The 25198-nt window shown below is 39.8% G+C and overlaps 1 protein-coding gene across 1 annotated transcript in view; it reads right to left on the reverse strand.

The window, feature by feature from the left end:
* Positions 1–25198, reverse strand: part of LOC310637734 (F-actin-monooxygenase MICAL2-like) — a gene marked incomplete at its 5' end in the record, with an annotated part of 47305 nt that overhangs the window by 13425 nt on the left and 8682 nt on the right. The window contains 3 exons of the mRNA XM_083358235.1: positions 6279–6376; positions 10492–11806; positions 18574–18671. Coding sequence (XP_083214361.1) covers positions 6279–6376; positions 10492–11806; positions 18574–18671 — 1511 coding nt within the window. The remainder of the gene's footprint in view (positions 1–6278; positions 6377–10491; positions 11807–18573; positions 18672–25198) is intronic.

Consider the following 25198-nt stretch of genomic DNA (forward strand, 5'->3'; position numbering starts at 1 on the left):
GCAGGCTCAAAACCTAACAAAACAAAAGCTGCAGACCTTCAACTGTATCTGGTGAGGAATATAGGGGACTAGTGCATTTAAAACTGCTCAGCAGTATTATGTCCTGCTTGAACATTTGGTGGTATCCCCTTCTTGGTGCTGAGAATCTATCACCTGTTCCCTTGACTCTTAGATCCTATGGGTTTGACCACATTCTACATCTCATCCCTTGGAATTCTCACAGTGGACAGCCAACTCAAATTCTGCATCCTTATAATACCAGTGAAAGACTGTGGACTGATGTTTTACCATTGGCATGGCTAGTAAGATAATTGATTTATAGCAGTTCTATTTAACTCCCTGCTAGCATCTCATTAAGCTGTGAAACATATTCCCTTTGTCTTTTCTGCAGGAGGTCATTTAACAGGGTGACCATAGCTGAGTTTGTTCCCAAATCAGGCTGGAAGCCAGACTGAAAAGGACTGTGTTAATAGGATTCTTCCAAGAATGTCAGCAGTTTTACAGGCAATATCTTTTCAAGTACCTTGCCTGTAAATGGGTTTTGGTAACATGACTGTAGCTGATGAAAGCTGTCTGTATTTAGTTATCTTCTTTTTCTTCAGGAATGGATGTTCCACTTAATCATTCCCCTTTTATAATATAAGTAAACCACACTGGGGTAGGGAGCAAGAGAACATGTAATGGGCTAGAGAGCTGTAACCATCTTGCCATATCCCCAAGCCTTAACAATGGAAAGCAGATCCATATTTTTAGACCAAATTGTGCCAAATAGCTCAGCATTATCTATAGCATTCAAGTTGGATAGTAAAGAATTTTATCCTTAAAACACCTTATGCAGACTGAGTTTGTTAGAGCAGCCTAAAGCATTCTAATAGGCAACTGCTTGAGATGCAATGGAGTAAGTAAACCTTCTTTGTAACCTTCATGACCTACAAGAGGCATGATTGTATTTTCTAAAAGATTATACTGCATGTCAACTACAAGTGGGTCTAACACTCCTTTTGCTGTAGTGGTTTGCTGCCATGCTTCATTGCCTGGAATTCCCCAGAAAACATGGAAAAAGCATGGACTCTAAAGCACCAAAAATGGTAAGATTGTGTCAACAGTCTGTTCTATTTTCCAGTACAGAAACATAGTTTTAGCTTCTGGAAAATCCTCCCAGGCAAACCCTATGGAGCAACTGAGGCAATGAGACTACATTCTCCAGGTAGTGATCTGTCTTGGCCAATTGGATAGTCTTAATACCCTTAATATGCAGCTGACCCAGCCTGAAGAAAAAAAAATTCATCCTAGAGTTCTATAACTTTGCATCAAAGACCAGCTTAGCTTCCTCAGCCAAGGAGAACATCAGGCAACCAAATAATATCCCTCGTCTTGATCTAACACCAGCCAAATTAGAAAAGGCTTTTTGGCAAAGGAGTTGGTATTTCTTATTGATCGCTGAGAATGCATCCTCACAGTCCCACTGCTGGGCTAAGGCCACACTGAAAATACAGATGGGCAAAGCTGCGTCAAGCCCACACAATCCAGGTTTCAGTAATACGTGCCACATATCATTTGCTTCATTCACAATAAAATCATGAATAAGTGAAGTATCATTGTGAACTTCACTTAACAACAAATATCACCAGGGAATAAGAGATAAAGCTAAATCCACAGAAACCAGGTGATGACCTGCGGCAGTCTATGTCCTCTGGCCCTCAGGTGTTTTCTACCCCTGGTCATTCTTCATTTCTAACCAGCGTTTATCTAAAGTTGGAGGCCACCAATGCCGTTCCCAGGAAAGATTCAATTTTCCACATTAACATAGAGAAAAAGCTATGGCAAGGGCAAAAACCATATACCAAGCTTATTTATTACAATGATGCAGTGTGACTTAAAGCAGCCTAATGCCTCAAATTCTGCTCTCATCTAAGCTGGAATAACTCAAAACATTCGCAACATTTAGAAAACGCCTGGAAGTACCCTCTCACAGCCCATAACCATAGGAGAAAGGAGAAAGACAGCACTTTTGTGTAAATACCTGACACATATCCACACAGAGAAACACAGCCTCAGAGTTTTCTCAGAGGGACAGCCCTCCTTGATGTAGCTAAAGTTAGCTTCTCCTTCATGCTGTTCCCCTAAGCAGCAATTTCTGGCAAAGCCTGTACTCTGCCCTGAAAATCCACCATACAAATTGTTTTCTACTACCACCCACTTCCTTTCTTCAGAGTTAGCCAAAAGCGGTAGAATCTGTGAGGTGATGCAGGGAATGAGCAAGTGGAATCTGCTCTCAAGAAGGAGGAGAAGGAGAAGGAGAAGAAGAAGAAGAAGAAGAAGAAGAAGAAGAAGAAGAAGAAGAAGAAGAAGAAGAAGAAGAAGAAGAAGAAGAAGAAGAAGAAGAAGAAGAAGAAGAAGAAGAAGAACAACAACAACAACAACAACAACAACAACAACAACAACAACAACAACAACAACAGCCGCCTTTGGCTAACTTCAAGAGCTCGTCTTTCATGGAGTTCTACTAGTGAAACAGCTGATGCCTGGACAGCAGCCACAAATGACTGAAACGGCTGAGATTTTGTACTATCAGAGAGACAGAGCAAGCCAGAAAATTATTTCAGACTTGGTTGCTACTCATATTCTAGAGAGAAGTAGGAAAACCTTAGATAGATGCATTTTAAAAGGAGAGGTTCAGATCATATTAAAAACAAAAAAGGGATTCAACTTGACCTCAAGAGAAAACCTTGGTAACCTATGTAAAACGGTGTAATAATTGCCCCAATTTCATACAAGCTTAATCAGTGGAAGATGGATGGATTGCAGGCTCCAGAGAATTAATGGACAACTGTGACAGATAATGGTGAGAGACGGTTGCTGAAATAGATGTTCTTATGACTGTAGTGAAATAACATAAAGTCTTCTTTGAACCAAGCTCAGTTCCTGGGAACCTCATAGAGACAATCTTGCTGTCTTCTCGGCAACATTAAGGAAATGATTTTCAGTGGGTTTTTTTTCAACTTCCCAGTCTAACCTACAACCCTGGTACTTAGTTTCTCATTTCAATATTCATCAGGCCATCCTCAGCTTCTGAAACAAAACAAGATCAGCCAGGTATTTTGTGTCCAACTTCTGTCTTATTATTATTACTGTTATATTGATTGCACTCCTATTCTGCCTTTTGAGACTGTAAGGCAGTTTCTAGTCTGGTGCCTTTAATCACTATACTAAAATGGTGCTTGGTTTCTCATTTTCTTTCTCCATCAGCCTTCCCCAGTCTTTCTGGCTGCACAGACCGCCACCACCGGCAGTGGGGGGAGGTTATGGTTTCACGTGCGCAATCTAATCCCCTGCATGCACAAATGAAACTTCGCATGCAGTGGGCGACACTGCTTGTGCGGCTGGTTCCTAATGGGCCATGGCCCAGGAGTTGGGGACCCCTCTTCTACACATGCACACAAAAACATAATACATAAATAATTTAACACAACCCTAACTTAGATGCATATATAAAAAGGCAAAGCTTCAAGGTACGTGTACAGTTATATGTGCTAGTTTAAATTTTCCTTTCTGATACTGATCTCTAATGTCTTCTAGCTCAACCTTTTATAAGTACTGCATCAATGATGTGGTGGTCATTACACTTGCCTTGCAAACATAAGATTACTGGTTCAAAACCTAGAACAAATAAAAAAGAAATACCTTTTTTTTCTTTCCCTGAGGTACCTACATGTCTCCGGACTTTTTTAAAAAAATTATTTTATTTTATTTTATTTTTTTATTTTAATTCCATTTATATCCCGCCCTTCTTCGAAGACTCAGGGCGGCTTTACAAACTTAGCAGTAGCCTTCATTCTATGTATATGCCTGCTTATTAGGGCTTTCACACACACCCCAAGCGGCATTATTACAAAGTCAGCTTAATTGCCCCCAACAATCTGGGTCCTCATTTTACTTACCTTGGAAGGATGGAAGGATGGAAGGCTGAGTCAACCTTGAGCCTGGTGGGATGCGAACCTGCACTAATTGCAGGCAGCTGGTGTTACTTAAGGAGGCATTAGTCCACTGCTCCACCAAGGCTCTTATCACTGTAATGTACTGTTTTTTAATTCCTCCAGTTGCTTGAGTCTTTACTGAATCTTTAGATTTATTTAAAAATAAATAAATAGATAACTTCACTTCCCCTCTGGCAGTACATTTATTTTACTGACTAACATTACTATGTTTTAATACAATGTTTTCTTTTATAATTATATTAACTTATTTTCTTTTTTGTACCTTTCTCTTTTCAATATCCCATAGCATCCCATCTGTTGCCTGCTTTATCTGTTGTATATTCACATAATCTTCTTTGCCATGTTCTCTTCATTTTTCTGCTGGCTTGAGCTTTTTCTTTATTTATTAAATTTGTACGACTCAGCAGTTCACCAGTAAATTCATACTTTAAATATGTAAAATAAGATGTAGGAGAGTATTTGCAAAATTAGGTGTTGTGTTCAGGTTATCGGGAATTATTTTGATTTAAGTTAAATAAAAAGAGAGACTTCCTACAGCCATTCAAAGCAACCCACAAGGAGAATCCACAAGGGTGAACTGTATTTTTGGTGGCTAAGTGCCATATTCAGTCATGTGCAGTATGCTGAAAAGCCAAGTTCAAATAACTGGCAGAGCCTGGAGAAAAAGTAGGTAGAACTGGAGGTAAAAAGGGCTGGGCATAAATATTTGATAAATGAAAAACGTTGACAAAAAGCAGTAGCCAGCCAGATTCTTCCAAGAAATAGTAAGAAAGCTTTAGCAGCAGGCAGGCCACACGTTCTCGTATTTATAAATATATACCATCCCTGAAATGAAAGTATATACATACATACATACGCCGTCTCCCTTCCTCCCTCTCTCTCTCACCCCCACACACAAACAAGAGTGTACGGAAGGCAGACTATTCCTGTTTAATATAATTTTATATAACAGAATATTAATGCCCAAGCCTTGAACATGTACTTGATGTTCTTCTTTTACTGTTCCCCTTCCCTTTGTCCTTATTCTAGCTTGCATTTTTCCTGTGTCCAGCATGAGAAAGGGTGTGCAATGTGAAGGGAGCTTTGGGATTCACACAAAAACTTTTGACTTCGCAGATTGCAGTTTTCAGCACTCCCCACCAGCATGGCCAGTACTGGGACTGAGGCTTAGCACCATATAAGGTAATGCCAACCTGTAATATTAGGACAGCATTGGCAACAGCCTCTTGTCCTATCTTTTTAGAACTCTTTGGAGCTGAAATTGATGGGACTGTTTCCTGCCAAAACTCTGGAAAGGGATAAAAAAAACTTGGCTTTGTCCACATGAGACACACTACCTTATTTACCCTGCATTATCTCTGCCTTCCCCACCCCCAGCCAACATAGACATTAATTCCCCTTAAATGTTTGGTGTGCCAGTGGAAAAGAAAAAATTGCTGACCTTCATATTGGACTATTCATAGGTTTGTAGGGTAAGAAAGTGAAAGTTCCCACTGCTTTTTTTATAATTGTCAAGATTGCATGAAAAAAGTCTTCAGTAAATAAATATTTTCCAAGTAGCTAAAACTTGTGGCTTAATACTGTTTCTATACATAGTAGATGATTACCAATTGACTTTGGCTTTCAAAATGCATTAAGCAAGGTTGGAGCTGGTTAGGACTTAGATGGAAGACCCCCAAGAAGAAACCCCAGGGTTGTGTGAACTAGATAAAGAAATTTAAAATGCATCCTGGAAGAAGACCCATGGCAAGCCACGGTCTATACTGCTGCCTAGAAAACTACATGGATGCATCCTTGTAGTTCCCTAGACTCAAATTGTACTCCAGGGAATGTTACTTTTAAGATTTAGGTCCACCAAATAAGCTCTGCTACAAAGAAATTGAAATCACAGACTATTATTGCATATTTAATCATTTAAATTTATTTATTATTTTATTATTGCACTTAATTGACTCTATTTAGCCAGTCTTAGTCTTTCTCTGTGACCGAAACTTATTTGTCTGAAACAGTATAGGGCAGGGGGATGGACTAGAAGACCTCCAAGGTCTCTTTCAACTCTGTTATTCTGTTATCTGTTATCTTAAGGAGTCCTCTAGAAAAATAGCTGGTCGTTCATGCTGCCTCTGTGGGAGATTGGTTAAACTATTATCCCCTTTCCCTCTTAAGATTCCTTAACATGCTATTAAACAGACAAATAGGTGGTTGCATTAAATGTTGATCATGTTCGTAATCAAATGAAAACAGCAAATGTCTAGGGGGAAAAGCCCTTTAGTGACTTACCAAGAGTTGTGGTGAAGGCTTACATTCCCATTCACCATCAGAAGAGGATGAGCAATAGCCAATTGTTGCTTGTTTCCTGGCTGTTAGACCTTCAGATCCTGAAAGAGAATCAAAAGTCTCAATGACACAGCCTTTATTCTTTTCCTAGGATCCGAGTGCAACCGCTTACGCTGCACCTGCTCATAGCTTCTCAGAGCTAGACCCGAACAACAGTTCGTAAATCTGATTACATTAATTAAATTTTGGCTACTGTTCAAGGCCTTCACTGCCTGGCAATCCTATTCTCATCCTCACAATGTGAGTATATCAAATTTTATGTGCAACAATGGCTCACCATATTTTAAAAAATTAGGCCTGTTATTAAAATGCATATCACAAGTTAGCCACGTTATCATGCCGTGTGGCATAAATAAATGCACCAAGACTGAGCCAGCTCTTAAACAAATTGCTCTTATGTGGCTTATAGCATCTGGCACCCATTTTTCTTCTGTGACATCTGCTCAGTGTAAAATAGCTGGCGTCAGAATGTCTGGTCATATTTTTAAAGAAGTCACAAATATAATCAGAAGCAAATGGATGTCTTGATGGAGGCTTTATCACTCAGCCTTCTGCAGCATAAATATTTCATTAATGGGATCTAAATAAATGTCACTTGTACTTTCAGTCTCCCAATCTCTCACAATAGATATTAAATAATAGGTGCTGTTTGTAAGCACACACATTGCAACTCTGCAGAAAGCTCAATGGGAAAGAAAGGAAGATTTCTGGGAATAACTTGCACACCAAGTTGATTTTCAATATTATGCCCTAACTCTACTTATTACCCAGGTCATCAGCATTATGTTTTAACAGGAACTGAATCTGCTCTCTAACAATTTACTTGTCTAATTCATATAACCCCTCCTCCTGTTAAATTAAACAACAGAAGCGTAAGGAACATCTGCTGCTGCACTTAATTTTCTGCAAGATTAATGATTAACACCTGGATTCACTTATGTTCAGGGCAGGAGTGAGAAGGACACATTGTTTAAGATGATTGAGGGCTTCTTGCTTCACAGTAATATCAGATGAGTAACTGTGAATATGCTATAAGTGATGGCAGAAATGCATGTTGTAAAGGCATGCAGAGATGTCGCTGTGCTTTGGAGGGACAAAACACCATTTGGGAGGGTTTAGCCACACAATTGAAGATTATGATCCAGGAAGGTTTTCAGTGCCCTACTCTCAACAGGTTATTCTGCTACTATGCCTTTTAAGCCAAAAAGAGCATAAAAGAGCAGTACCTATCATTAGTGCCAGGAGCTATAGCAAGAGAAAATGCCTTGGTAATTCACATAAAAACATACCAGACAACAACTGAGAAGGAGAGCAAAGTCCCATGTAACAGGTTATATTAAATAGGACCCTGAATCAGAAATCTTTAAGGATAAGTTATCCAAATAGTAGCAGAATATATTTTGTATTCCTATGGCTTACGAAATGTGCAAGGAGAACTGAGGAATCCTTCAGAAAAGACATTCCCTGCAACAATGCCATTTTTGAAATGTACTCAAATAAATTTCATGAAAGAATTCCATCGTGGAAATGAAATTAAAGTTCATAAACAGTCGAATGCTCCAGAAGACAGGCTTAAAGTATAGAAGGATCTTGACAGACTTGAACATTGGGCGCTATCTAACAAAATGAAATTCAATGGTGAAAAAAGTAAGGTTCTACATTTAGGCAAGAAAAACCAAATGCACAGGTATAGTATAGGTCAGGCATGTCAAACTCGCAATGTCATGTGATGTCGCACAACGTATCATGACTTTTTCCCCATTGCTGGCAATAGGGTGGGCATAGTTTTAGCGTGATGCATCTGGCCCATGGGCCGGCAGTTTGACATGCCTGGTATAGGTGGTACCTTGCTCAGTTGTAGTAACTATGACAGGGATCTCGGATTCCTAGTGGACAATCACTTAAATATGAGCAGCAGTGTGCTTCAGCTGCCAAAAAAGCCAACACAGTGCTAGGCTGCATTAACAGAGCGATAGAATCAAGATCACGTGAAGTGTTAATACCACTTTACAATGCCTTGGTAAGGCCACACCTGGAATACTGCATCCAGTTTTGGTCACCACAATATAAAAAAGATGATGAGACTCTAGAAAGGTTACAGAGAAGAGCAACAAAGATGATTAGGGGAGTGGAGACTAAAACATATAAGGAACAGTTGCTGGAATTGGTTATGTCTAGTCTAATGAAGAGAAGGATGAGGGGTGACATGATAGCAGTGTTCCAATATCTCAGGGGCTGCCACAAAGAAGAGGGAGTCAAGCTATTCTCCAAAGCACCTGAAAGCAGGACAAGAAGCAATGGATGGAAACTAGTCAAGGAGAGAAGCAACCTAGAACTAAGGAGAAACTTCCTGACAGTTAGAACAATTAACCAGTGGAACAACCTGCCTCCAGAAGCTGTGAATGCTCTAATACTGGAAGTTTTTAAGAAGAGACTGGACAGCCATTTGTCTGAAATGGTATAGGGTTTCCTGCCTGAGCAGGAGGTTGGACTAGATGACGTCCAAGATCCCTTTCATCATCATCATCATCATCATCATCATCATCATCATTTTAAATTAGAATAAATTGGGGCACATTTGCCTTTAAAGAAAGAAACTTCAGAGCAAAGTCCAAAAAGAGGATGTAGTTAGTGTCTTTTTACGTGTACATTCAAAATAGGTTTGACTTAGTAATCAACTTTATAGTACTTGACTTTCCTTAGAATTTCAAGCAATGCTAGAATTCTAGGCTAGGAGTTAGGTTATACTAACAGAAGAGATTAAGAATTAGTTCCTACTACACTACAGCTACAGTCCTACCACATAATCATAAGAGTAAAGTTGGAAGGGACCTTGGAGGTCATCAACCTCCTGCTCAGGCTACATAATGCTACAGTCACTGCTGAGCCTAAAATACAAAAGGTCCCTTCATCTATATCCTGTGAATGAGTAGCCCCTCCTCCTCACACACAAACAACTGATCCAAGCCCAACCTAGCGATTCCATGAGATTACTAGATAGATATGTAAATGGTATCCTACCTAGTAGTTAAGGAATGCAAGAATTTAAATTATTTGCCTTCTTCAGTACTGAAAAAAAAACAATCTGGCACTACCCTGTATATGTTCTACCTAACAAAGATTGCTAGGAATTCTCGTGTCTCTCTGATTTTTCTATATTATTCTGCATTATTTTGTATTATTCTATATTTTTATGATTCCCATTCAATTTCATAGAAAAGAAAGTGCTTTCAGAACAATATAAAAGAAGAGAAAAACGTCTGGAAATCTTTTATTGTCCCGTATGGAATTCTTGCATTTAATTTAAATGTGATGTAATTGATGGGTAAATTTGACTATCCTGACTTTCAACATAGAGTTTTAGACAGACAGCCCTGCTACATGTAATTTTACCACTTTTGATTATTTTCTTTATAAAATGGATCTGCAAACCTCTCCTACATTTCAATTATATCTCAAAGGAAGACATCAGAGAAAGAACATTTTCTATGAAGAAAGTTTCAGTGTAGCAGATGGGCAGCCAAGAAGACTGTGGAATGCTGAAAAAACGTGATCACAAACCAATCTTCTGCTCCCTTTCAAAAATAATTGAAGTCCCAAAGTATTCTAAAGAGGATTTAAAAAAAATAGCAATAACACTTAGACTTATATACCACTCCACAGTGCTTTGCAGCTCTCTCTAAGGGGTTTACGGAGTCAGCATTTTGTTCCCAACAATCTGGATTCTCATTTTACCGACCTCAGAAGGATGGAAGGCTGAGTCAACCTTGAGCCGATGAGAATCAAACTGCTGGCAGTCGGCAGAAATAGCCTGCAATACTGCATTCTAACCACTGTGCTACCATGGCTCTTTTAAAGAACATTCTAATGCAGGCATGTCAAACTCACGATGTCACGTGATGTCGCATGACATATCGTGACTTTTTCCCCAATGCCGGCAATGGGGTGGGTGCGGTTTCAAGATGACGCATCCGGCCCGTGGGCCAACAGTTTGACATGCCTGTTCTAAAGCATCCTGACCAAAAAATCCAGCATCTCTTTTACAGGGAAAATTGGAGGAGGGATTCCCAGTATGGTAGTATAATAAAATACAGTACATGTTTCAAATGAGTAATATGTCATCTTAATTTAAAATATTTTTAAATAGCATGCTTACCCAAATATTCTCCTTTGGAAGAATTACTTAGTACTTTATCAACATCAAAGATGGTAGTGGGAGACACAGCTGGCATTAACAAAGGGCTTCTAATGCTGTCATCTTCTTTATTCCTCAAATTACTGGGTAGATTCCACACCTTGTTCCTCTGAACTGGATTATCTAGTATAGAATTATCACTTTTATTCTTTTGCCTTAAAGATGGATGCAGCGTGTTCTTTTGATTACAGTCAATATATGACTTCCGAGCATTTTCTTTGAGGGTAAATCTTTGTAAAAGTGTGGGAACATCAACTTTATTAGAGTAAGAATGTCCATGGTGAGTATTGCTGGATGATCTCAGATGCATATCATATTTTGGAAAATAGCTTTTATCATCAAACCGAAAATCTTCAATTGAACTGGGAAAATTAGAGATAACTGAATTCCTAGGTTCAAGGCCCTGTTCTGTAGTATTCAACTCTTGCATATGTGCACTGGAGTCTTCCTGATACTTAGTATTTTTCCATTTATCAAGATGAGCCAGGTTATGAGAGAAATTAAACGTGTTTTCCAGAGGACGTTTGGTATGCACATCCTGACTTTTTTCCAGACCTTCTACTATGGATTTTCTAATGACATTAGCCATTAACTTCAGTGACAATTTAGGCTGAGCAGCAGTGCATCTTTTTGGACATTTATCAACAAATTTAGGACATTTCTGCTCAGGATCCCAAACAGCCAAAAGATTATCTGAGAATTCAGGAGACCTAACATAACTAGGTTGCTTTGGAATGTGTTCATCTCTAGTAAAATACGGATTCTTTGGCCCCAGAATTCCTTGGTCTTGGTGAGCAATTCTTGCCCCTTCTGGTTGTGAATTCCGCAGAGCTTGGGCTCTGGCCTGCCGCTCCATTGAAAGAGTTAACTTCTTCATTATTTTACCTTTAATTTTGTTTAAGGGTCTGTCTTGCTGTTCCTTGGCAGGCGGGGAAGCAATTTTATCTCCTTCATCAAGGTTTATGGAGGATTTATCTGAGTTTTTTGTAAACAATCTTGAAGTCAGTTGCTGACTGTTTACTGCCTCATTTCCTAAATGTTGCTCATTGGTACCAGAGTGGTTGATTCCAGGTTTAAGACAACTGGGAATGGTAGCCCAATCAGCATGAGAAAGGGATTCACTATGTGCCACTGGATAACTATCTATGCAGCAGTGATGAGGAATATAGAAAGGAATTTGTCCAGGTTCATTGGTGGCTTTTTCTTTGGAGTGAAATTCTGCACCGTGAAGTTGGAAATGTGCTTTCGTTTCTGGAATGTTGTTGGGATATGTCAGCTGTAAGGAATGCATAAAATGATTATTTTTAGAGGAAAAATGTAGATCCTCACTCATGCTTCTATCTGGGGAGGATTTTGGAACAAATCAGTTCTACAAATGCACATATAAATATCAAGGCAACAGAGCTGAAAACCATTGAAAAGATGAAAACAACTCCAATACAAATGGAAAAGGAAGACTGTTGGTGGTGATGTTAGCCAAGCTCCTCTGAGAGCAATTAAAATATTTGTGGGGTTGTAATTGTAGGAGTCTTTATTTGCAATAGGGTGCACCATAGCTAGATAACATGCAGCAAACCTAATTCTGTCTTCCAACTATTCCTCATTATTAAGAGATGCTTATTCCTCAGCTGCATGGTTCAGCAAACACACAACTTGTCTAAGTGAAAAGCTGGCCTACATAGGCTGGCTGGTTAGACCTTAGCAATTTTCTGCTACACTTAGCTGCAAATAATCAATAGCATCTCTTTGACCCTGACTGGACTGGACTATTGGCCACCCTGATGCATTTTAGCCCACAACTTTCATTTTTATAAATTGATTAGCTTTAAACCCCATAATTTGGATTCAAAAACGCAGGGTGTTCTTTTTTGAACTTTGGAAACATATGATCCACTAGACTAGATGAAACCCAGCAGTGAAATGGAGGAGAGAGAGGAATTGTCAGAATCCATTTATATCACATTTCATAAATGTATAGGTAGAACATTGTGCTTATTCTGGGGATTCTGCCATCTCTCCAAGGGGGGGGGGAGAGGATGGTTACTTAAGGTGATCTTCAAACAACAGGGAAACGTTTGAACTGGGGGAGGGAGGGGGAGAGACAGATCTGGATCGCATCTTCATTTACAACTGAAAAGGAAGAAGCAATAACAATAAAAACAAGGAGAGTTCCCTTTCCCACGGAAGGGCCTGACACCTAAGTAAATGATGGGAGCCTGACCAAATGGATGAGGGGAGGGGGCTGAAATGGGAATGTTTTATATAGGATTGAAGTGTAACTTTGTTAGATTCCGTCTTGTATTGTCACAATTGATTCCATCCTAGTAAACATTTTCCTTTTGGACTAAACTTGCATCCAAGAGTTCTTATTTCTTAAGATGTGGATTGAGGTGGGTCCTGACAGGAATCTTCATCAATTTCCTCAACAGTTCCTTCCAAAGGGGACTCTGTGGCTTTTCTTAATAGGATCCCTAAGATATACAGCCTTGCAAACGTAACTGTGACAGAAAAGAGACTACATGTATAGTTTCCTTCCTGATATAAAAAAATCTACAGCAAGTTAGACATCTATGGACAAAGAATATTGCTCTATGCAACTCTGTTTTTTCATTTCTGGACTAGCCACTCATAGGACCACTCATAACCTGAAGCAGTTCTCAAACAAAGCTCAATGATACCCAAAGTCTGTCTAACCATTGTCAACTTCTATCACATCTCATCCTAATGGGCTCTAATTGAGGGGTTTTAATTTTTAATTAATGGGGTTTTAGTTAAGTTCAGGGATTAATTTAATCTTAGTTTTAATCGTTTTTAATTGTATATGATGTATTTTTTTTTTAAATTGGGTTTTAACTTTTGTATGGTTGATTTTTAACTCCCTGTAAACCGCCCTGAGTCCTCAGGGAAAGGGCGGTATATAAATGCAATAAAATAAAATAAATAAATAAATAAATAAATATTTTAACTTTTAATTTTCCCTGTAAACCGCCCTGAGTCCTACGGGAATAGGGCGGTATATAAATTTAAATATAAATAAATAAATGAAAATAAAATAATTGTAGCAGGTGGAAGAAAAGATATTTTAACATACAGCATTTCTCTTTTTTGTCATCTTATTGGATGGCTGTATGCAGGCTCTCCTGAATGTGATTAACTGTTCCTATATCTATTCTAATAATAGATAACAGATAATAATAATAGATAATAATAGATAACTGCCCCCGACCTCCGTTCATTCCGCCGGGACCTGAAGACCTGGCTCTTTGAGCTCTCTGGCCCAGGCTGAGAATTTTAATTTTAATTTTAATTTTAATTGGGGTTTTTACTTTTTTTTTCAGGGATTGATGTAATTTTTTTAATTGTTTTTAACTTTTGTATTTCTTGTTTTAAATACCCTGTAAACCGCCCTGAGTCCTTCGGGAAAGGGCGGTATATAAATCTAATAAAATAAAATAAATCTGATAAAATAAAATAATAAATGGTTATAGGGAAACATAAGGGACGCTGTTTCCTGCATGGGTATGTTTTGTAAGGCAAGCAATACATAGAAATATTTAAAGAATTTAAGTTATAATTAGATAAGAGACATCAATTGGCAGTGGCCCCACTTAAAGCCAATGCTTGTTTGAGCCTCATTTTCAAGAAACTAAAAAGTTTATTGTTACATCCTTGTAAAAACAAGTTAAATATCACATGTTACCATACTGTTGAGACAAGATATATATTTTCTTATTAACTGAAAAATGTAGAGGACGATTTTATTCATTTTTGTGGTTATTCTATTTGCAGTATATTTATTCTACTAATAAAGTTGTTATACAAATTCCGAAACAGCTACCAGGAATTCTAGTTGCAGAAAATTGTATGGAAAGGGATTGTTCCATTTCCAGGTAATAACATGCAAATGTTCTGTATGAATTTTTGTTTAATATTTAATTTTATCTGTGATGAAAGAAAATGTCTTTCAAATAGACACTACAGCTTGGCTTGTTAAAACTTGGTTGGCAAAGTCAGAGGCTATTAAGAGTGTCCAGAATTTTTCAAAGGTCATCATTCTTAGAAAAAAATATCAGACAATATAACGATGCCTTTCCTGGAGTTGAGACACAGAAGAAGACAAAGTCATCCTGGTTTTGTGTACTTTTTCATAGCCTGCCCAACCTGGGTGCATCCATGTGAGTAAAAACAAAACAGAACAAAAGCAGGTTTGTTATCCTGCTGTTCTGTAAGATAAGCTAGCTAGGCTAACATTCTTCACCAACCTTGTTGGAAAGGTGCCAAAGTGAAGTGGAATGCTTTCACTTTTTGGGAGGGGTGTGTGTGAAGAATCCATTAACTAGTGTGGCAAATATTTGAAGGAGAGCAGCTGGAAACAGGAAAAGTGGAGAAAGAGGATATTAATGCCCAAGAACCAAAGGATTGCCAGGAGACTGGAGAAGGAGAAAGGGAAATAAAGGTAGGACTGGAAAGACAGACAGACAAAAAGGGAGGTGAATTTGAGAGAAAGCAGCTGAAAATGTGATGGAGAAAAAAATGGAAGTGGAACAGTGGGTGAATGAGAGGGGTAGATAGAAAGTGAATGCAGCAAGGATGTCCATAGGGTAGAATTTTTTAAAAAAAACCCTCTCAGGATGGCAATCACAGAGGTGCAATAAAGCTCTGCCCACTTTTAATGTGCATCAATAAAAAAATGGACAATGCTTTAACTGCGCTGTTGCAGTTGCCGTCCTGATTTTTTTTAACCATACCCCTGTGGACACCCCTGGCATTGGATGAGGGACCATAATTGGATGAGGGACCATAAGAATCTAACCATCTGCAGTTCTGTGCCAGGTAACTGTGTAGCAAAGTGAACCGGGAAAGCCATCTGTGAAGTTCAACAGGGAAGCTCAGGGGATAGTTATTTTTTTAAAAAAAACATTATGTCTAAATTCAATCCACACTTTCTCATCCCACATGAGATGGGGACAAAAAAAAACCTTCTGCTTCTATGGTCTTTAAAAACAAGCCTTAGGACAGATGGGCAAGCATCTGCAGTTGTGACCTGCCATAGTTGTGGTTTGTTTGTATTCCTGGCATATATCTGCAGCAACTCATAATTGAAACAAAAAAGCCAGAGGACAGAAGCATAGCCATACTTCAACTGATGAGAGAAGATGAAGCTGTATCAGATACATAAGGTAAAAAGGTAAAGGTTTCCCCGCACATGCGTGCTAGTCGTTTCCGACTCTAGGGGCTGGTGCTCATCTCCATTTCAAAGCCAAAGAGCCAGCGCTTGTCCAAGGACGTCTCCGTGGTCATGTGGCCAGCATGACTAAATGCCAAAGGCGCACGGAACGCTGTTACCTTCCCACCATAGTGGTCCCTATTTTTCTACTTGCATTTTTACGTGCTTTCGAACTGCTAGGTTGGCAGAAGCTGGGACAAGTAACAGGCGCTCACTCTGTTACACGGCACTCGGGATTCGACCCGCCAAACTGCCGACCTTCTGATCGACAAGCTCAGCATCCTAACCTAATAGGAGCTGCGAAGGAAAGCAACTCTTTAGAAGAAAATTGAACAAGGAAGCAAATGGAATGAAAAAGAATGACTATGGTTTTCATCTTCGCATCCTGCTAGCCTCTCATGGCATGAAAATGCTCTGATAATTATCTTTATACATCACATCAACGAGAACATTGCTTTTGGATCATCCGCAGCCCACCGGAGAGACAGCCTATGTAGCTGTTCCTGCTTTGACACATGCACCCAGAGACATGTCTCACCTATCATTTGGGTTGGTAAAATAACTGGAGGGAGGTATTTTTAAAAACAGCCTTGATCTGTCCCACAGATCTGTGTTTAAAAACAGGGTCTGTGCAGAATATCTACTATCTCCTGGGAAGCATCCACCTGTCCTACAGATCGAACACTGCTGGTCATCCATTAGTTCCTGGAAAAGCAAGAGAAGAAAAATCTCCTACTTTACTGACTCTGTAGATCACTGTTTCTCAACCTTGGCAGCTTGAAGAAGTCTGGACTTCAACTCCCAGAATTCCCCAGCCAGCTGTGCTGGCTGGGGAATTCTGGAAGTTGAAGTCCAGACTTCTTCAAGCTGCCAAGGCTGGGAAACACTGCTGTAAATCATCTGTATCTGGGATGGATAAATGCTACTTAATAAAGGTCGAGGACATTGACTGCTTTACTAAGCAGAAATAGTTCCTCTACTATACATTTGTTAGTCATATATTGGGAACAGGTTTTAACAGATGATTACAGCCCTGGATTTAGTTGTCTGTCAAAACTTGTTTCTTCCGTTAGGAAGGGTGGTGGTTGATAACACCAGAAAAAAACACTAACATCTTCGTTAAGTTGTTTTTTTGCCCTTCCTAGCATTTTCCTGCAAGTGCAGGATTTGCCTTTTACAAATCAACCAAGTGTTGATCCATTAGTTGTGACAAGAGTTGGTTAACTGGCTTGTCTCCTGAGCTTGTCTCCATGGGCTGAGAGAGTGACTGGCTGAAAGTCACCCACCCGACTCTCAGGTCTTAGTCTTTGGGTTTCTAGCGGTTGTTTAACTACTAGACCAAACTGCCCCCCCCCATATTCATTAAGTTTAAATTTCTGAGGACAGCACCAGAGGGTTTTTTTTTCCATTGCTGATTAAGAATAGTACTTTCCAATGAGATTAGCACAAAGGCCATCAGCCTTTGTTGTTGTTGTTCTGTCTCAGAGTCCAGCATGGACTCAGGGATGTGCTAAATCCTGCACTATACAGGGAGACGGACTAGATCATCTCTTCAGTCCCTTCCAACTTTATGATTCTATAATTCATATTCAGGTATTTGGAGGAACATATTAACATTGGGCAACCAATGCCCAGTTATTGGTTGTCCAACCAATTAAAATGGTCTGAAATAGTATAGGGGTTTCCTGCTTGAGCAAGAGGGTGGACAAAAGACCTCCAAGGTCCCTTCCAACTCTGTTATTCTGTTATTAAGTGTTGCCTGTCTGACAGGGATAGGGATAGAGGTTGGGGAGACATTCTGCATCACTGGAATTCAAAATAGAGTTCAAGCTCTTGCAGGATAATAGGCTTATTTGAATTCACTTATTTGAATTAGCTGGGCTGGGCTGATGGGGGATTATGGGTTTTTAAATTGGTGTTTTTAGTAATGTATTATTGTTTTTTAACTGGGCACTGGTTTAATTTCTTTTTAACTTTGTATCGTTATTTATATATGCCCTGTGAACCGCCCTGAGTCCCTAGGGAGAAGGGCGGTATAGAAATCAAATAAAACTAAACTAAACTTTAAATTTTCAGGAAAGAAGAGACAGGAACCCTGAAGGCCATGAGCAGATGCACCCTTCAAGAAATTAACAGAAGAGCTGCAGTAGTTAATTATTCACTCTACAACCAATTAAAACAAATGTGTGCTGGGGGACCGATTGACTTATGAAGTGTCCTGTCTGCCAATTACAAAACTCAGGGATGTAAGAGGACAACTTCCAACATCTCCACTGAAATGTTTATTGTCTGCTAATCCATGTATGCCAAATGATATTGCAAAGAATAGTCATTTTCCCTCTCCAATATCTTATGTCAAGTGCACTGATGCCCTTCGTTGCACAAGGCAGATGTTGTAACATAGACTGAAGCCTTCCGAATGCCAATTCTATCTATTATGTAGTGGGTTCTAGACCGCATGGAATGACGCCAGACCAATGAGTACAGCATAGAAGCTCTTTATTGATGGTAGAACTGTACTGAGGGTTTGGGGTTACCTGAGTCCTTATATATACCTGGCCAGGTATCCACCTGGCCAATCCATTTGAACCTGGTATTCCCGCCGAGACATAGCCCAATCCGTATCAGTCCAGGTAACAGCGTCACCTGGTGGTATAAGTAGCACTGTTGCTATGTTGTCCCCCAAACCCATACACAACACTATCTCTTTGTGCTTTAAATGGATTGTTCACTTAAATATTAAGCAGTACATATTAACAAAAAATATATGATACAGCAGGTTCAAAACAATGTGCTGCCCTCTCTTGGCCACCTACCTCTGTCTTAAAGAAACTCTCCTCAAACTCTTGTTGAAAACTGGCAGAAGCATCCTTTGAAGATGATCCACTTTTCTTGTTGTACAAAAGAGGAAAATCTATGAAAGGACAATGAGTTGTTCAGTTAAAATGTGAGCATTTCTACTAAGTATGCTTAGTTTAAAGAAGAGAAAGCTAGCAGGAGACATAATAGCAGCCTTCTAAGACTTGAAGAGTTGTCAGAAGGATGATTATGGATTTATTCTTTATGGATCCCTAAATGAAATAGATGGCTGGAAGATTTACAAGAGATCCCATTCAAAAGAAGAAAGAATCTTCCACATGTGAGAATTGTTAAATAGTGGAACAGTCATGGATGCTTCATTGCCAAGGTTTTAAGCAAAGAGTGAAAGTTTGTCTTGGAAAGGATGAGAATACCTGTCCTGGGCAATGGGTTGCTCTAGACCAGTGTTTTTCAACCACTGTTCCGCGGCACACTAGTGTGCCGCGAGATGTTGCCTGGTGTGCCGTGGGAAAAATTGAAAAAACACTGACCTAGGAGACAGCGGTGAGAGGAGGAGGAGGAGGAACAGCCGCGGGCGGAGCAGCGCTGCAAGACTCTCTGGCGGGGAGCACTGGGCACCGGAGCCTTGGCTAAGCTGACGGCCCTACTTCGCTGGAAGCAAAAGCCCGGGAAAAGAAGTGGGCTCGACCTCTCTAGGCACCAGGGCTCCACGGCAGCATAGCTCCACCCCCTTCTCTGGCTTCTGAGGGTCTCTTGCTGAAGAGAGAGAAGCTGGGGAGAGGCGACTGGCTCGCTTATCGGAAGAGGACGGACGGGCGGCCAGCCCGGCTCGCCTGAGCTGTCGCGTGGTTGGTTGCCTGCAACGTTCGAAAAAGTTCTTCTTCCCCAGCACGCGCCATTTACTCCTTACTCCCCGCGCGGCTGAGGATGCGAGACTCCCGCCTGGTTGGCTGCCTGGCTCCGCTTTCTTTGCTCGCCGCGACCCCTCACCCCAGCCCGAAATAGAGGGATCTGACCGCTTCGCTCTTGGAGGCTTCGCTTGCGTCTGAAAAATTACATGGCTGATTTTTTTTTAACCTGTCCTTTTGATACGTTGCATAATAAAACCTTTGGGGTTTCCCCCCCCTCTGGAGTGAAGTGCTTTTGATGGTAAAGGTGAGAAAGAAAGAAAAAAGGAAGGGAAAAAAGGAGAAAGGGGGAAGGGGAAAAGGGAGGGAGAAAGAAAAAAAAGGAGAATAGAAAAGAAAGAGAGAGAGAGAGGAAGGGAGGAAGGGAGGAAGGAAAAAAAGCAGGAAGAAAAATTAAAAAGAAATGCAAGTAGCTTCCAGTTTCCACAACAAGTAGAAAGCAAGAAATTGAGAGAGGGAGGGAAAGAAAGTGGGAGAGAGAAAGGCAGGAAAGAAAGGAAGAAAGATAGAAAGAAAGAAAGAGAAAAGAAAGAGAAAGAAAGAAAGAAAGAGAAAAGAAAGAAAGAAGGAAAAAAAGAAAGAAAGAGAAAGAAAAATAAATGAAGGAGAAAAATGCAGAAAGAAAAATTAAAAAGAAATGCAAGTAGCTTCCAATTTCCACAACAAGTAGAAAGCAAGAAATTGAGAGAGGGAGGGAAAGAAAGTGGGAGAGAGAAAGGAAGGAAGGAAGATAAAGAAACAAAAGAGAGGGAGGGAAGAGAGCGAAGAAAGGAAGGAAGAAAGAAAAGAAGAGAAAAAAGAAAATACAGAAAGATAAATTAAAAAGAAATTATTATTATTATTATTATTATTATTATTATTATTATTATTAATAATAATAATAATAATAATAATAATAATAAGAAGAAGAAGAAGAAGAAGTTGGAAGGGACCTTGGAGATCATCTAGTCCAACCCCTTGAGAACACAGGCCATCCTCGACTTACGACCGTTCATGTAGCGACCATGGGGAGGTCCAATGGTGCGGAAAACGGTGGAGTGCCTCGTGATTTTTTTCATGAAACAAGTGTGCCTTTGCCCAAAAAAGGTTGAAAAACACTGCTCTAGACGACCTCTAGTTCTTCTGGATTGAAAGGATTGAATGGTGACATCACCGTTGCCTGTGTGATGCCCAATTGGGGGCTCCTTTCATGTTCCTATTAAGTTGACCATGGAAGTGGTACCCATTTATTTACTTGTGATCATCCACTTTCAAACTGCTGGATTGGCAGGAGGTGGAATGTGTGGTGGGAGCTTACCCCTTCTGCGGCAGTAACTGGTTCTCAAACATGAGCCTGCCAATTGTCAACCCAGCATCCTAACCTTGTGAGTACTACGTTCCTGTAAGACCTCTGAGGATTCTATGATGATGCCCTTCTGATCTGAAATGTGTAGCAGAGTGCATATTGGCTATGCATATTGCCTTTTAGGAGACATGGATATTTTGTGGACAGAAAAGGTACTCTCTAAGAGGAAAAAAGGCCAGAATTTGTATTATCTCTGTACCTGTTTCTTTAAAATCCAACGACTAGGTTGCTACAGCCCCAACATGATGTCATATGCAGAGCATCCAGCTACAGTCTAATGGCTGGTGGAGATTATTCTCCCCTATTGTAAATCTACAACAGCCTGTCATGCAGGCATTTATACAGCTTCCTCTATATTCCTCTAACCCCGCCTTAAGAATTGTGGAGCAGAATTTTCACTGCTGGCCGACTTCCCACCAACCTTCAGATTTCTTCACAATGGAATTCAAGGCCAGGGAGCTCTTCTCTTTATTGACTGAATGGCTCAGCTCAGCTCCTGGTGGTGCCAATTAAGCTCAGCGGGGGACCCAAGCAGCAGCTGTCAAAGACTTGTTGTCGTCCCCCCCCTCCATGCACCAGTAATGGTGGAAATGTTTTGTTCGCTGCAACATGGGAAGCAAAGGACCCTTCACCCTTTCAATAGGAATTCTTGGCTCACATACTGTAGTATGATTTATACTTTTCTGTTACTGGAATAGTAAATGCCAAAAATATTTGTCCAGATTTGGATACATTCAATGCTCCTACTGCTTTTTAAGCAAGTGACATCATTTCAGCTGATGCCTGTTCAAATTATTTATCCACTCTTTTGTCTCTTTTTTTTTCTTGTGAGATATTCGAAGAATATCCCCAGCTTCAGTATTCCAGGTGTCTTTAATACATTGAATACTTATTGGGAGAAGTCAAAAGATAATGGGGTTAAATATGATGAATATTGATCTGTCCATGTATCCCCATGCAAACTAGTATGTAACAGCAGGGTGTGCATCACTGATTCCATTTCCAAGTGTCTCCTGTGTTCTCCACCCATGAACATCATACTGTATAGTCTATGCAACATACCTAAATCTGAAATCTTTAAAGGTTTTCTGAGCTGAGGGTCAACACTTAGTGTATTGAGAGCCATATTACAAAAAAAATCAGAATAAAAACACAAGTAGGACCAGGAGAAAGCCAAACTTAGTTATTTAATTTAAATATAACTAAACTTACATATAGTGAATAGGCCATTTATTTAACAATTTACTTCTTTTTTGTGGGCTTTCAGGACAGTTCCCAAGTTCACCTCAATTTAAAGAGAATAATAGAGATTGTATTTCTAAAAATTAAAAGAACAGGATTCAAATATTAAAACAAAGATGTATTTTGAAATTCTGGAAGTTAGCTGTTAAGATTTCTGGTTTTCACCCAGATAAAATATAATTGTTGAGGTGGGCAGAATACTTGAATTGTAGGTAATAATTCATTCCAGTAAATAGATTAGCTTGAACACATTAACATTCAATACTTTCTTCCCACAAGCTTTTAGCTCCCTCTGGAGACGCCTCATCAAACACACAGGGGAAATTTTTTAAAAAATACAAAATGACAGCAGAATTAATAAGCAGCATTTTAAACACGGGCTTAATTGAGAAGAACAAATTTAAAATGAGGTGGCAGTAGTTTTACCACCTGCCTAACTCTCCTTTCCCCTTCATGGATTACTGCCTTGTCGTGGCGAAGGGGCTTGCGTAATTCAATGAAGCTATGAGCTATGCCGTGCAGGGCCACCCCAGACGGATAGGTCATAGCTGAGAGTTCTGACAAAACGTGATCCACTGGAGAAGGAAATGGCAACCCACTCCAGTATCTTTGCCATGAAAACCCTATGGACAGTACCAAAAGGCAAAACGATATGACGCTGGAAGATGAGCCCCTCAGGTCGGAAGGCGTCCAATATGCTACTGGGGAAGAGCAGAGGGCTAGTACTAGTAGCGCCAGAAAGAATGAAGCGACTGGGCCAAAGCCGAAAGGACGCTCAGCTGTGGATGTGTCTGGTGGTGAAAGGAAAGTCCGATGCTGTAAAGATTTTTTCTCCATAGAAACCTGGAATGTAAGATCCATGAATCAAGGAAAGCTGGACGTGGTCAAACAAGAGATGACAAGACTGAACATCGACATCTTAGGTATCAGCGAACTAAAATGGACAGGAATGGGTGAATTTAATTCAGATGACCATCAGGTATACTACTGCGGGCAAGAATCCCTCAGAAGAAATGGAGTAGCCTTCATAGTCAATAAAAGAGTAGGAAAATCAATACTGGGATACAATCCTCAAAATGACAGAATGATCTCAGTTCGAATCCAAGTCAAACCATTCAATATCACAGTAGTCCAAGTCTATGCCCCAACCACCGGTGCTGAAGAGGATGAAATTGACCGGTTCTATGAAGCCCTACAGCACCTTATAGAACTAACACCCCAAAATGATGTCCTTATCGTCATGGGGGATTGGAATGCTAAAGTAGGAAGCCAAAAGATAACTGGAATAACAGGCAAGTTTGGCCTTGGAGTACAAAATGAAGCAGGGCACAGGCTGATAGAATTTTGTCAAGAAAATACGATGGTCATAGCAAACACTCTTTTCCAACAACCCAAGAGACGGCTATACACATGGACATCACCAGATGGTCAACACAGAAATCAGATTGACTATATGCTCTGCAGCCAAAGATGGAGAAGCTCTATACAGTCAGTAAAAACAAGACCAGGAGCTGACTGTGGCTCAGACCATGAGCTTCTCCTTGCAAAGTTTAGGCTTAAACTGAAGAAAGTAGGGAAAAGCACTAGGCCACTCAGGTATGAATTAAATCATATCCCTGTTGAATATACAGTAGAGGTGACAAATAGATTTAAGGAATTAAATCTGATAGACAGAGTGCCTGAAGAACTATGGACAGAGGTTCGCAACATTGTACAACAGGTAGCAACCAAAACCATCCCAAAGAAAAAGAAATGCAAGAAAGCAAAATGGCTGTCTGAGGAAGCTTTGCAAATAGCTGAGGAAAGGAGGAAAGCGAAAGGCAAGGGAGAAAAACATAGATATGCCCAATTGAATGCAGAATTCCAGAGAATAGCTAGAAGAGATAAGAATGCCTTCTTAAATGAACAGTGCATAAAATAGAAGAAAACAATAGAATAGGGAGGACCAGAGATCTTTCCAAGAAAATTGGAGAGATGAAGGGAATGTTTCATGCAAAAATGGCCATGAGAAAGGACCAAAATGGCAGGGACCTAACAGAGGCAGAAGAGATTAAGAAGAGGTGGCAAAATTACACAGATGAACTATACAAGAATGAGCTTAACGTCCCATATAATCACAATGAGGTGGTCACTGACATCGAGCCAGACATCCTAGAATGTGAAGTGAAGTGGGCCTTAGAAAAGCTGAGCAACAACAAAGCTAGTGGAGGTGACAGTATTCCAGCTGAGCTATTCAAAATCTTAAAAGACAGTGCAGTAAAAGTGCTACACTCAATTTGCCAGCAAATTTGGAAAACTCAACAGTGGCCACAGGATTGGAAAAGATCAGTTTACATTCCAATTCCAAAGAAAGGCAGTGCCAAAGAATGTTCAAACTATCGCACCATTGCACTCATTTCTCATGCTAGTAAAGTCATGCTTAAAATCCTACAAGCTAGACTTCAGCAGTATGTGGATCGAGAACTACCAGAAGTACATGCAGGTTTTCGAAGAGGCAGAGGAACTAGAGATCAAATTGCTAACATACGCTGGATCATGGAGAAAGCTAGGGAGTTCCAGAAAGACATCTACTTCTGCTTCATTGACTATGCTAAAGCCTTTGATTGTGTGGAATTATCAGCCTAAATGCTGGAGGTGCGGTGACGAAGATACAACATATTTTCACATATGGTGGACTTGTAAAAAGGTTAAGGCTTTTTGGATAAAAATTTGGTGGAATATGCAGAAGATTTTTAAGCAAAGGATAAAGTTTTGTCCGCAACTTTTTTTTGTTGGGAATAATTACAGATGCTACAGTTGTGGACACTAAGTTGATGCTGAATTTAATTACGGCAGCAAGACTCTTAATAGGTCAGTATTGGAAGAAGGAGGAACTGCCGACTATAGAAGAATGGACTTTAAAGGTTTCTGACCTGGCAGAGATGGCAAAGATATCAGCTTATTTGAAAGATCACTCGCAAGATCGCTATATTATGGAGTGGAGAAAATGGATTGAGTATATCCAGAACAAATATGGGACTAAAAAGTTTCATGTAGCATTTGAATAAGTCTTCCTTTCTTTTTTCTTTTTTCTTTTTTTCCTTTTTTTATATATTTTATATTAATAGTGTTTGTAGTTATCCTATA

The sequence above is a fragment of the Vipera ursinii genome, assembly GCF_947247035.1.
Source record: "Vipera ursinii genome assembly, chromosome: 1".
NCBI lineage: Eukaryota > Metazoa > Chordata > Lepidosauria > Squamata > Viperidae > Vipera > Vipera ursinii.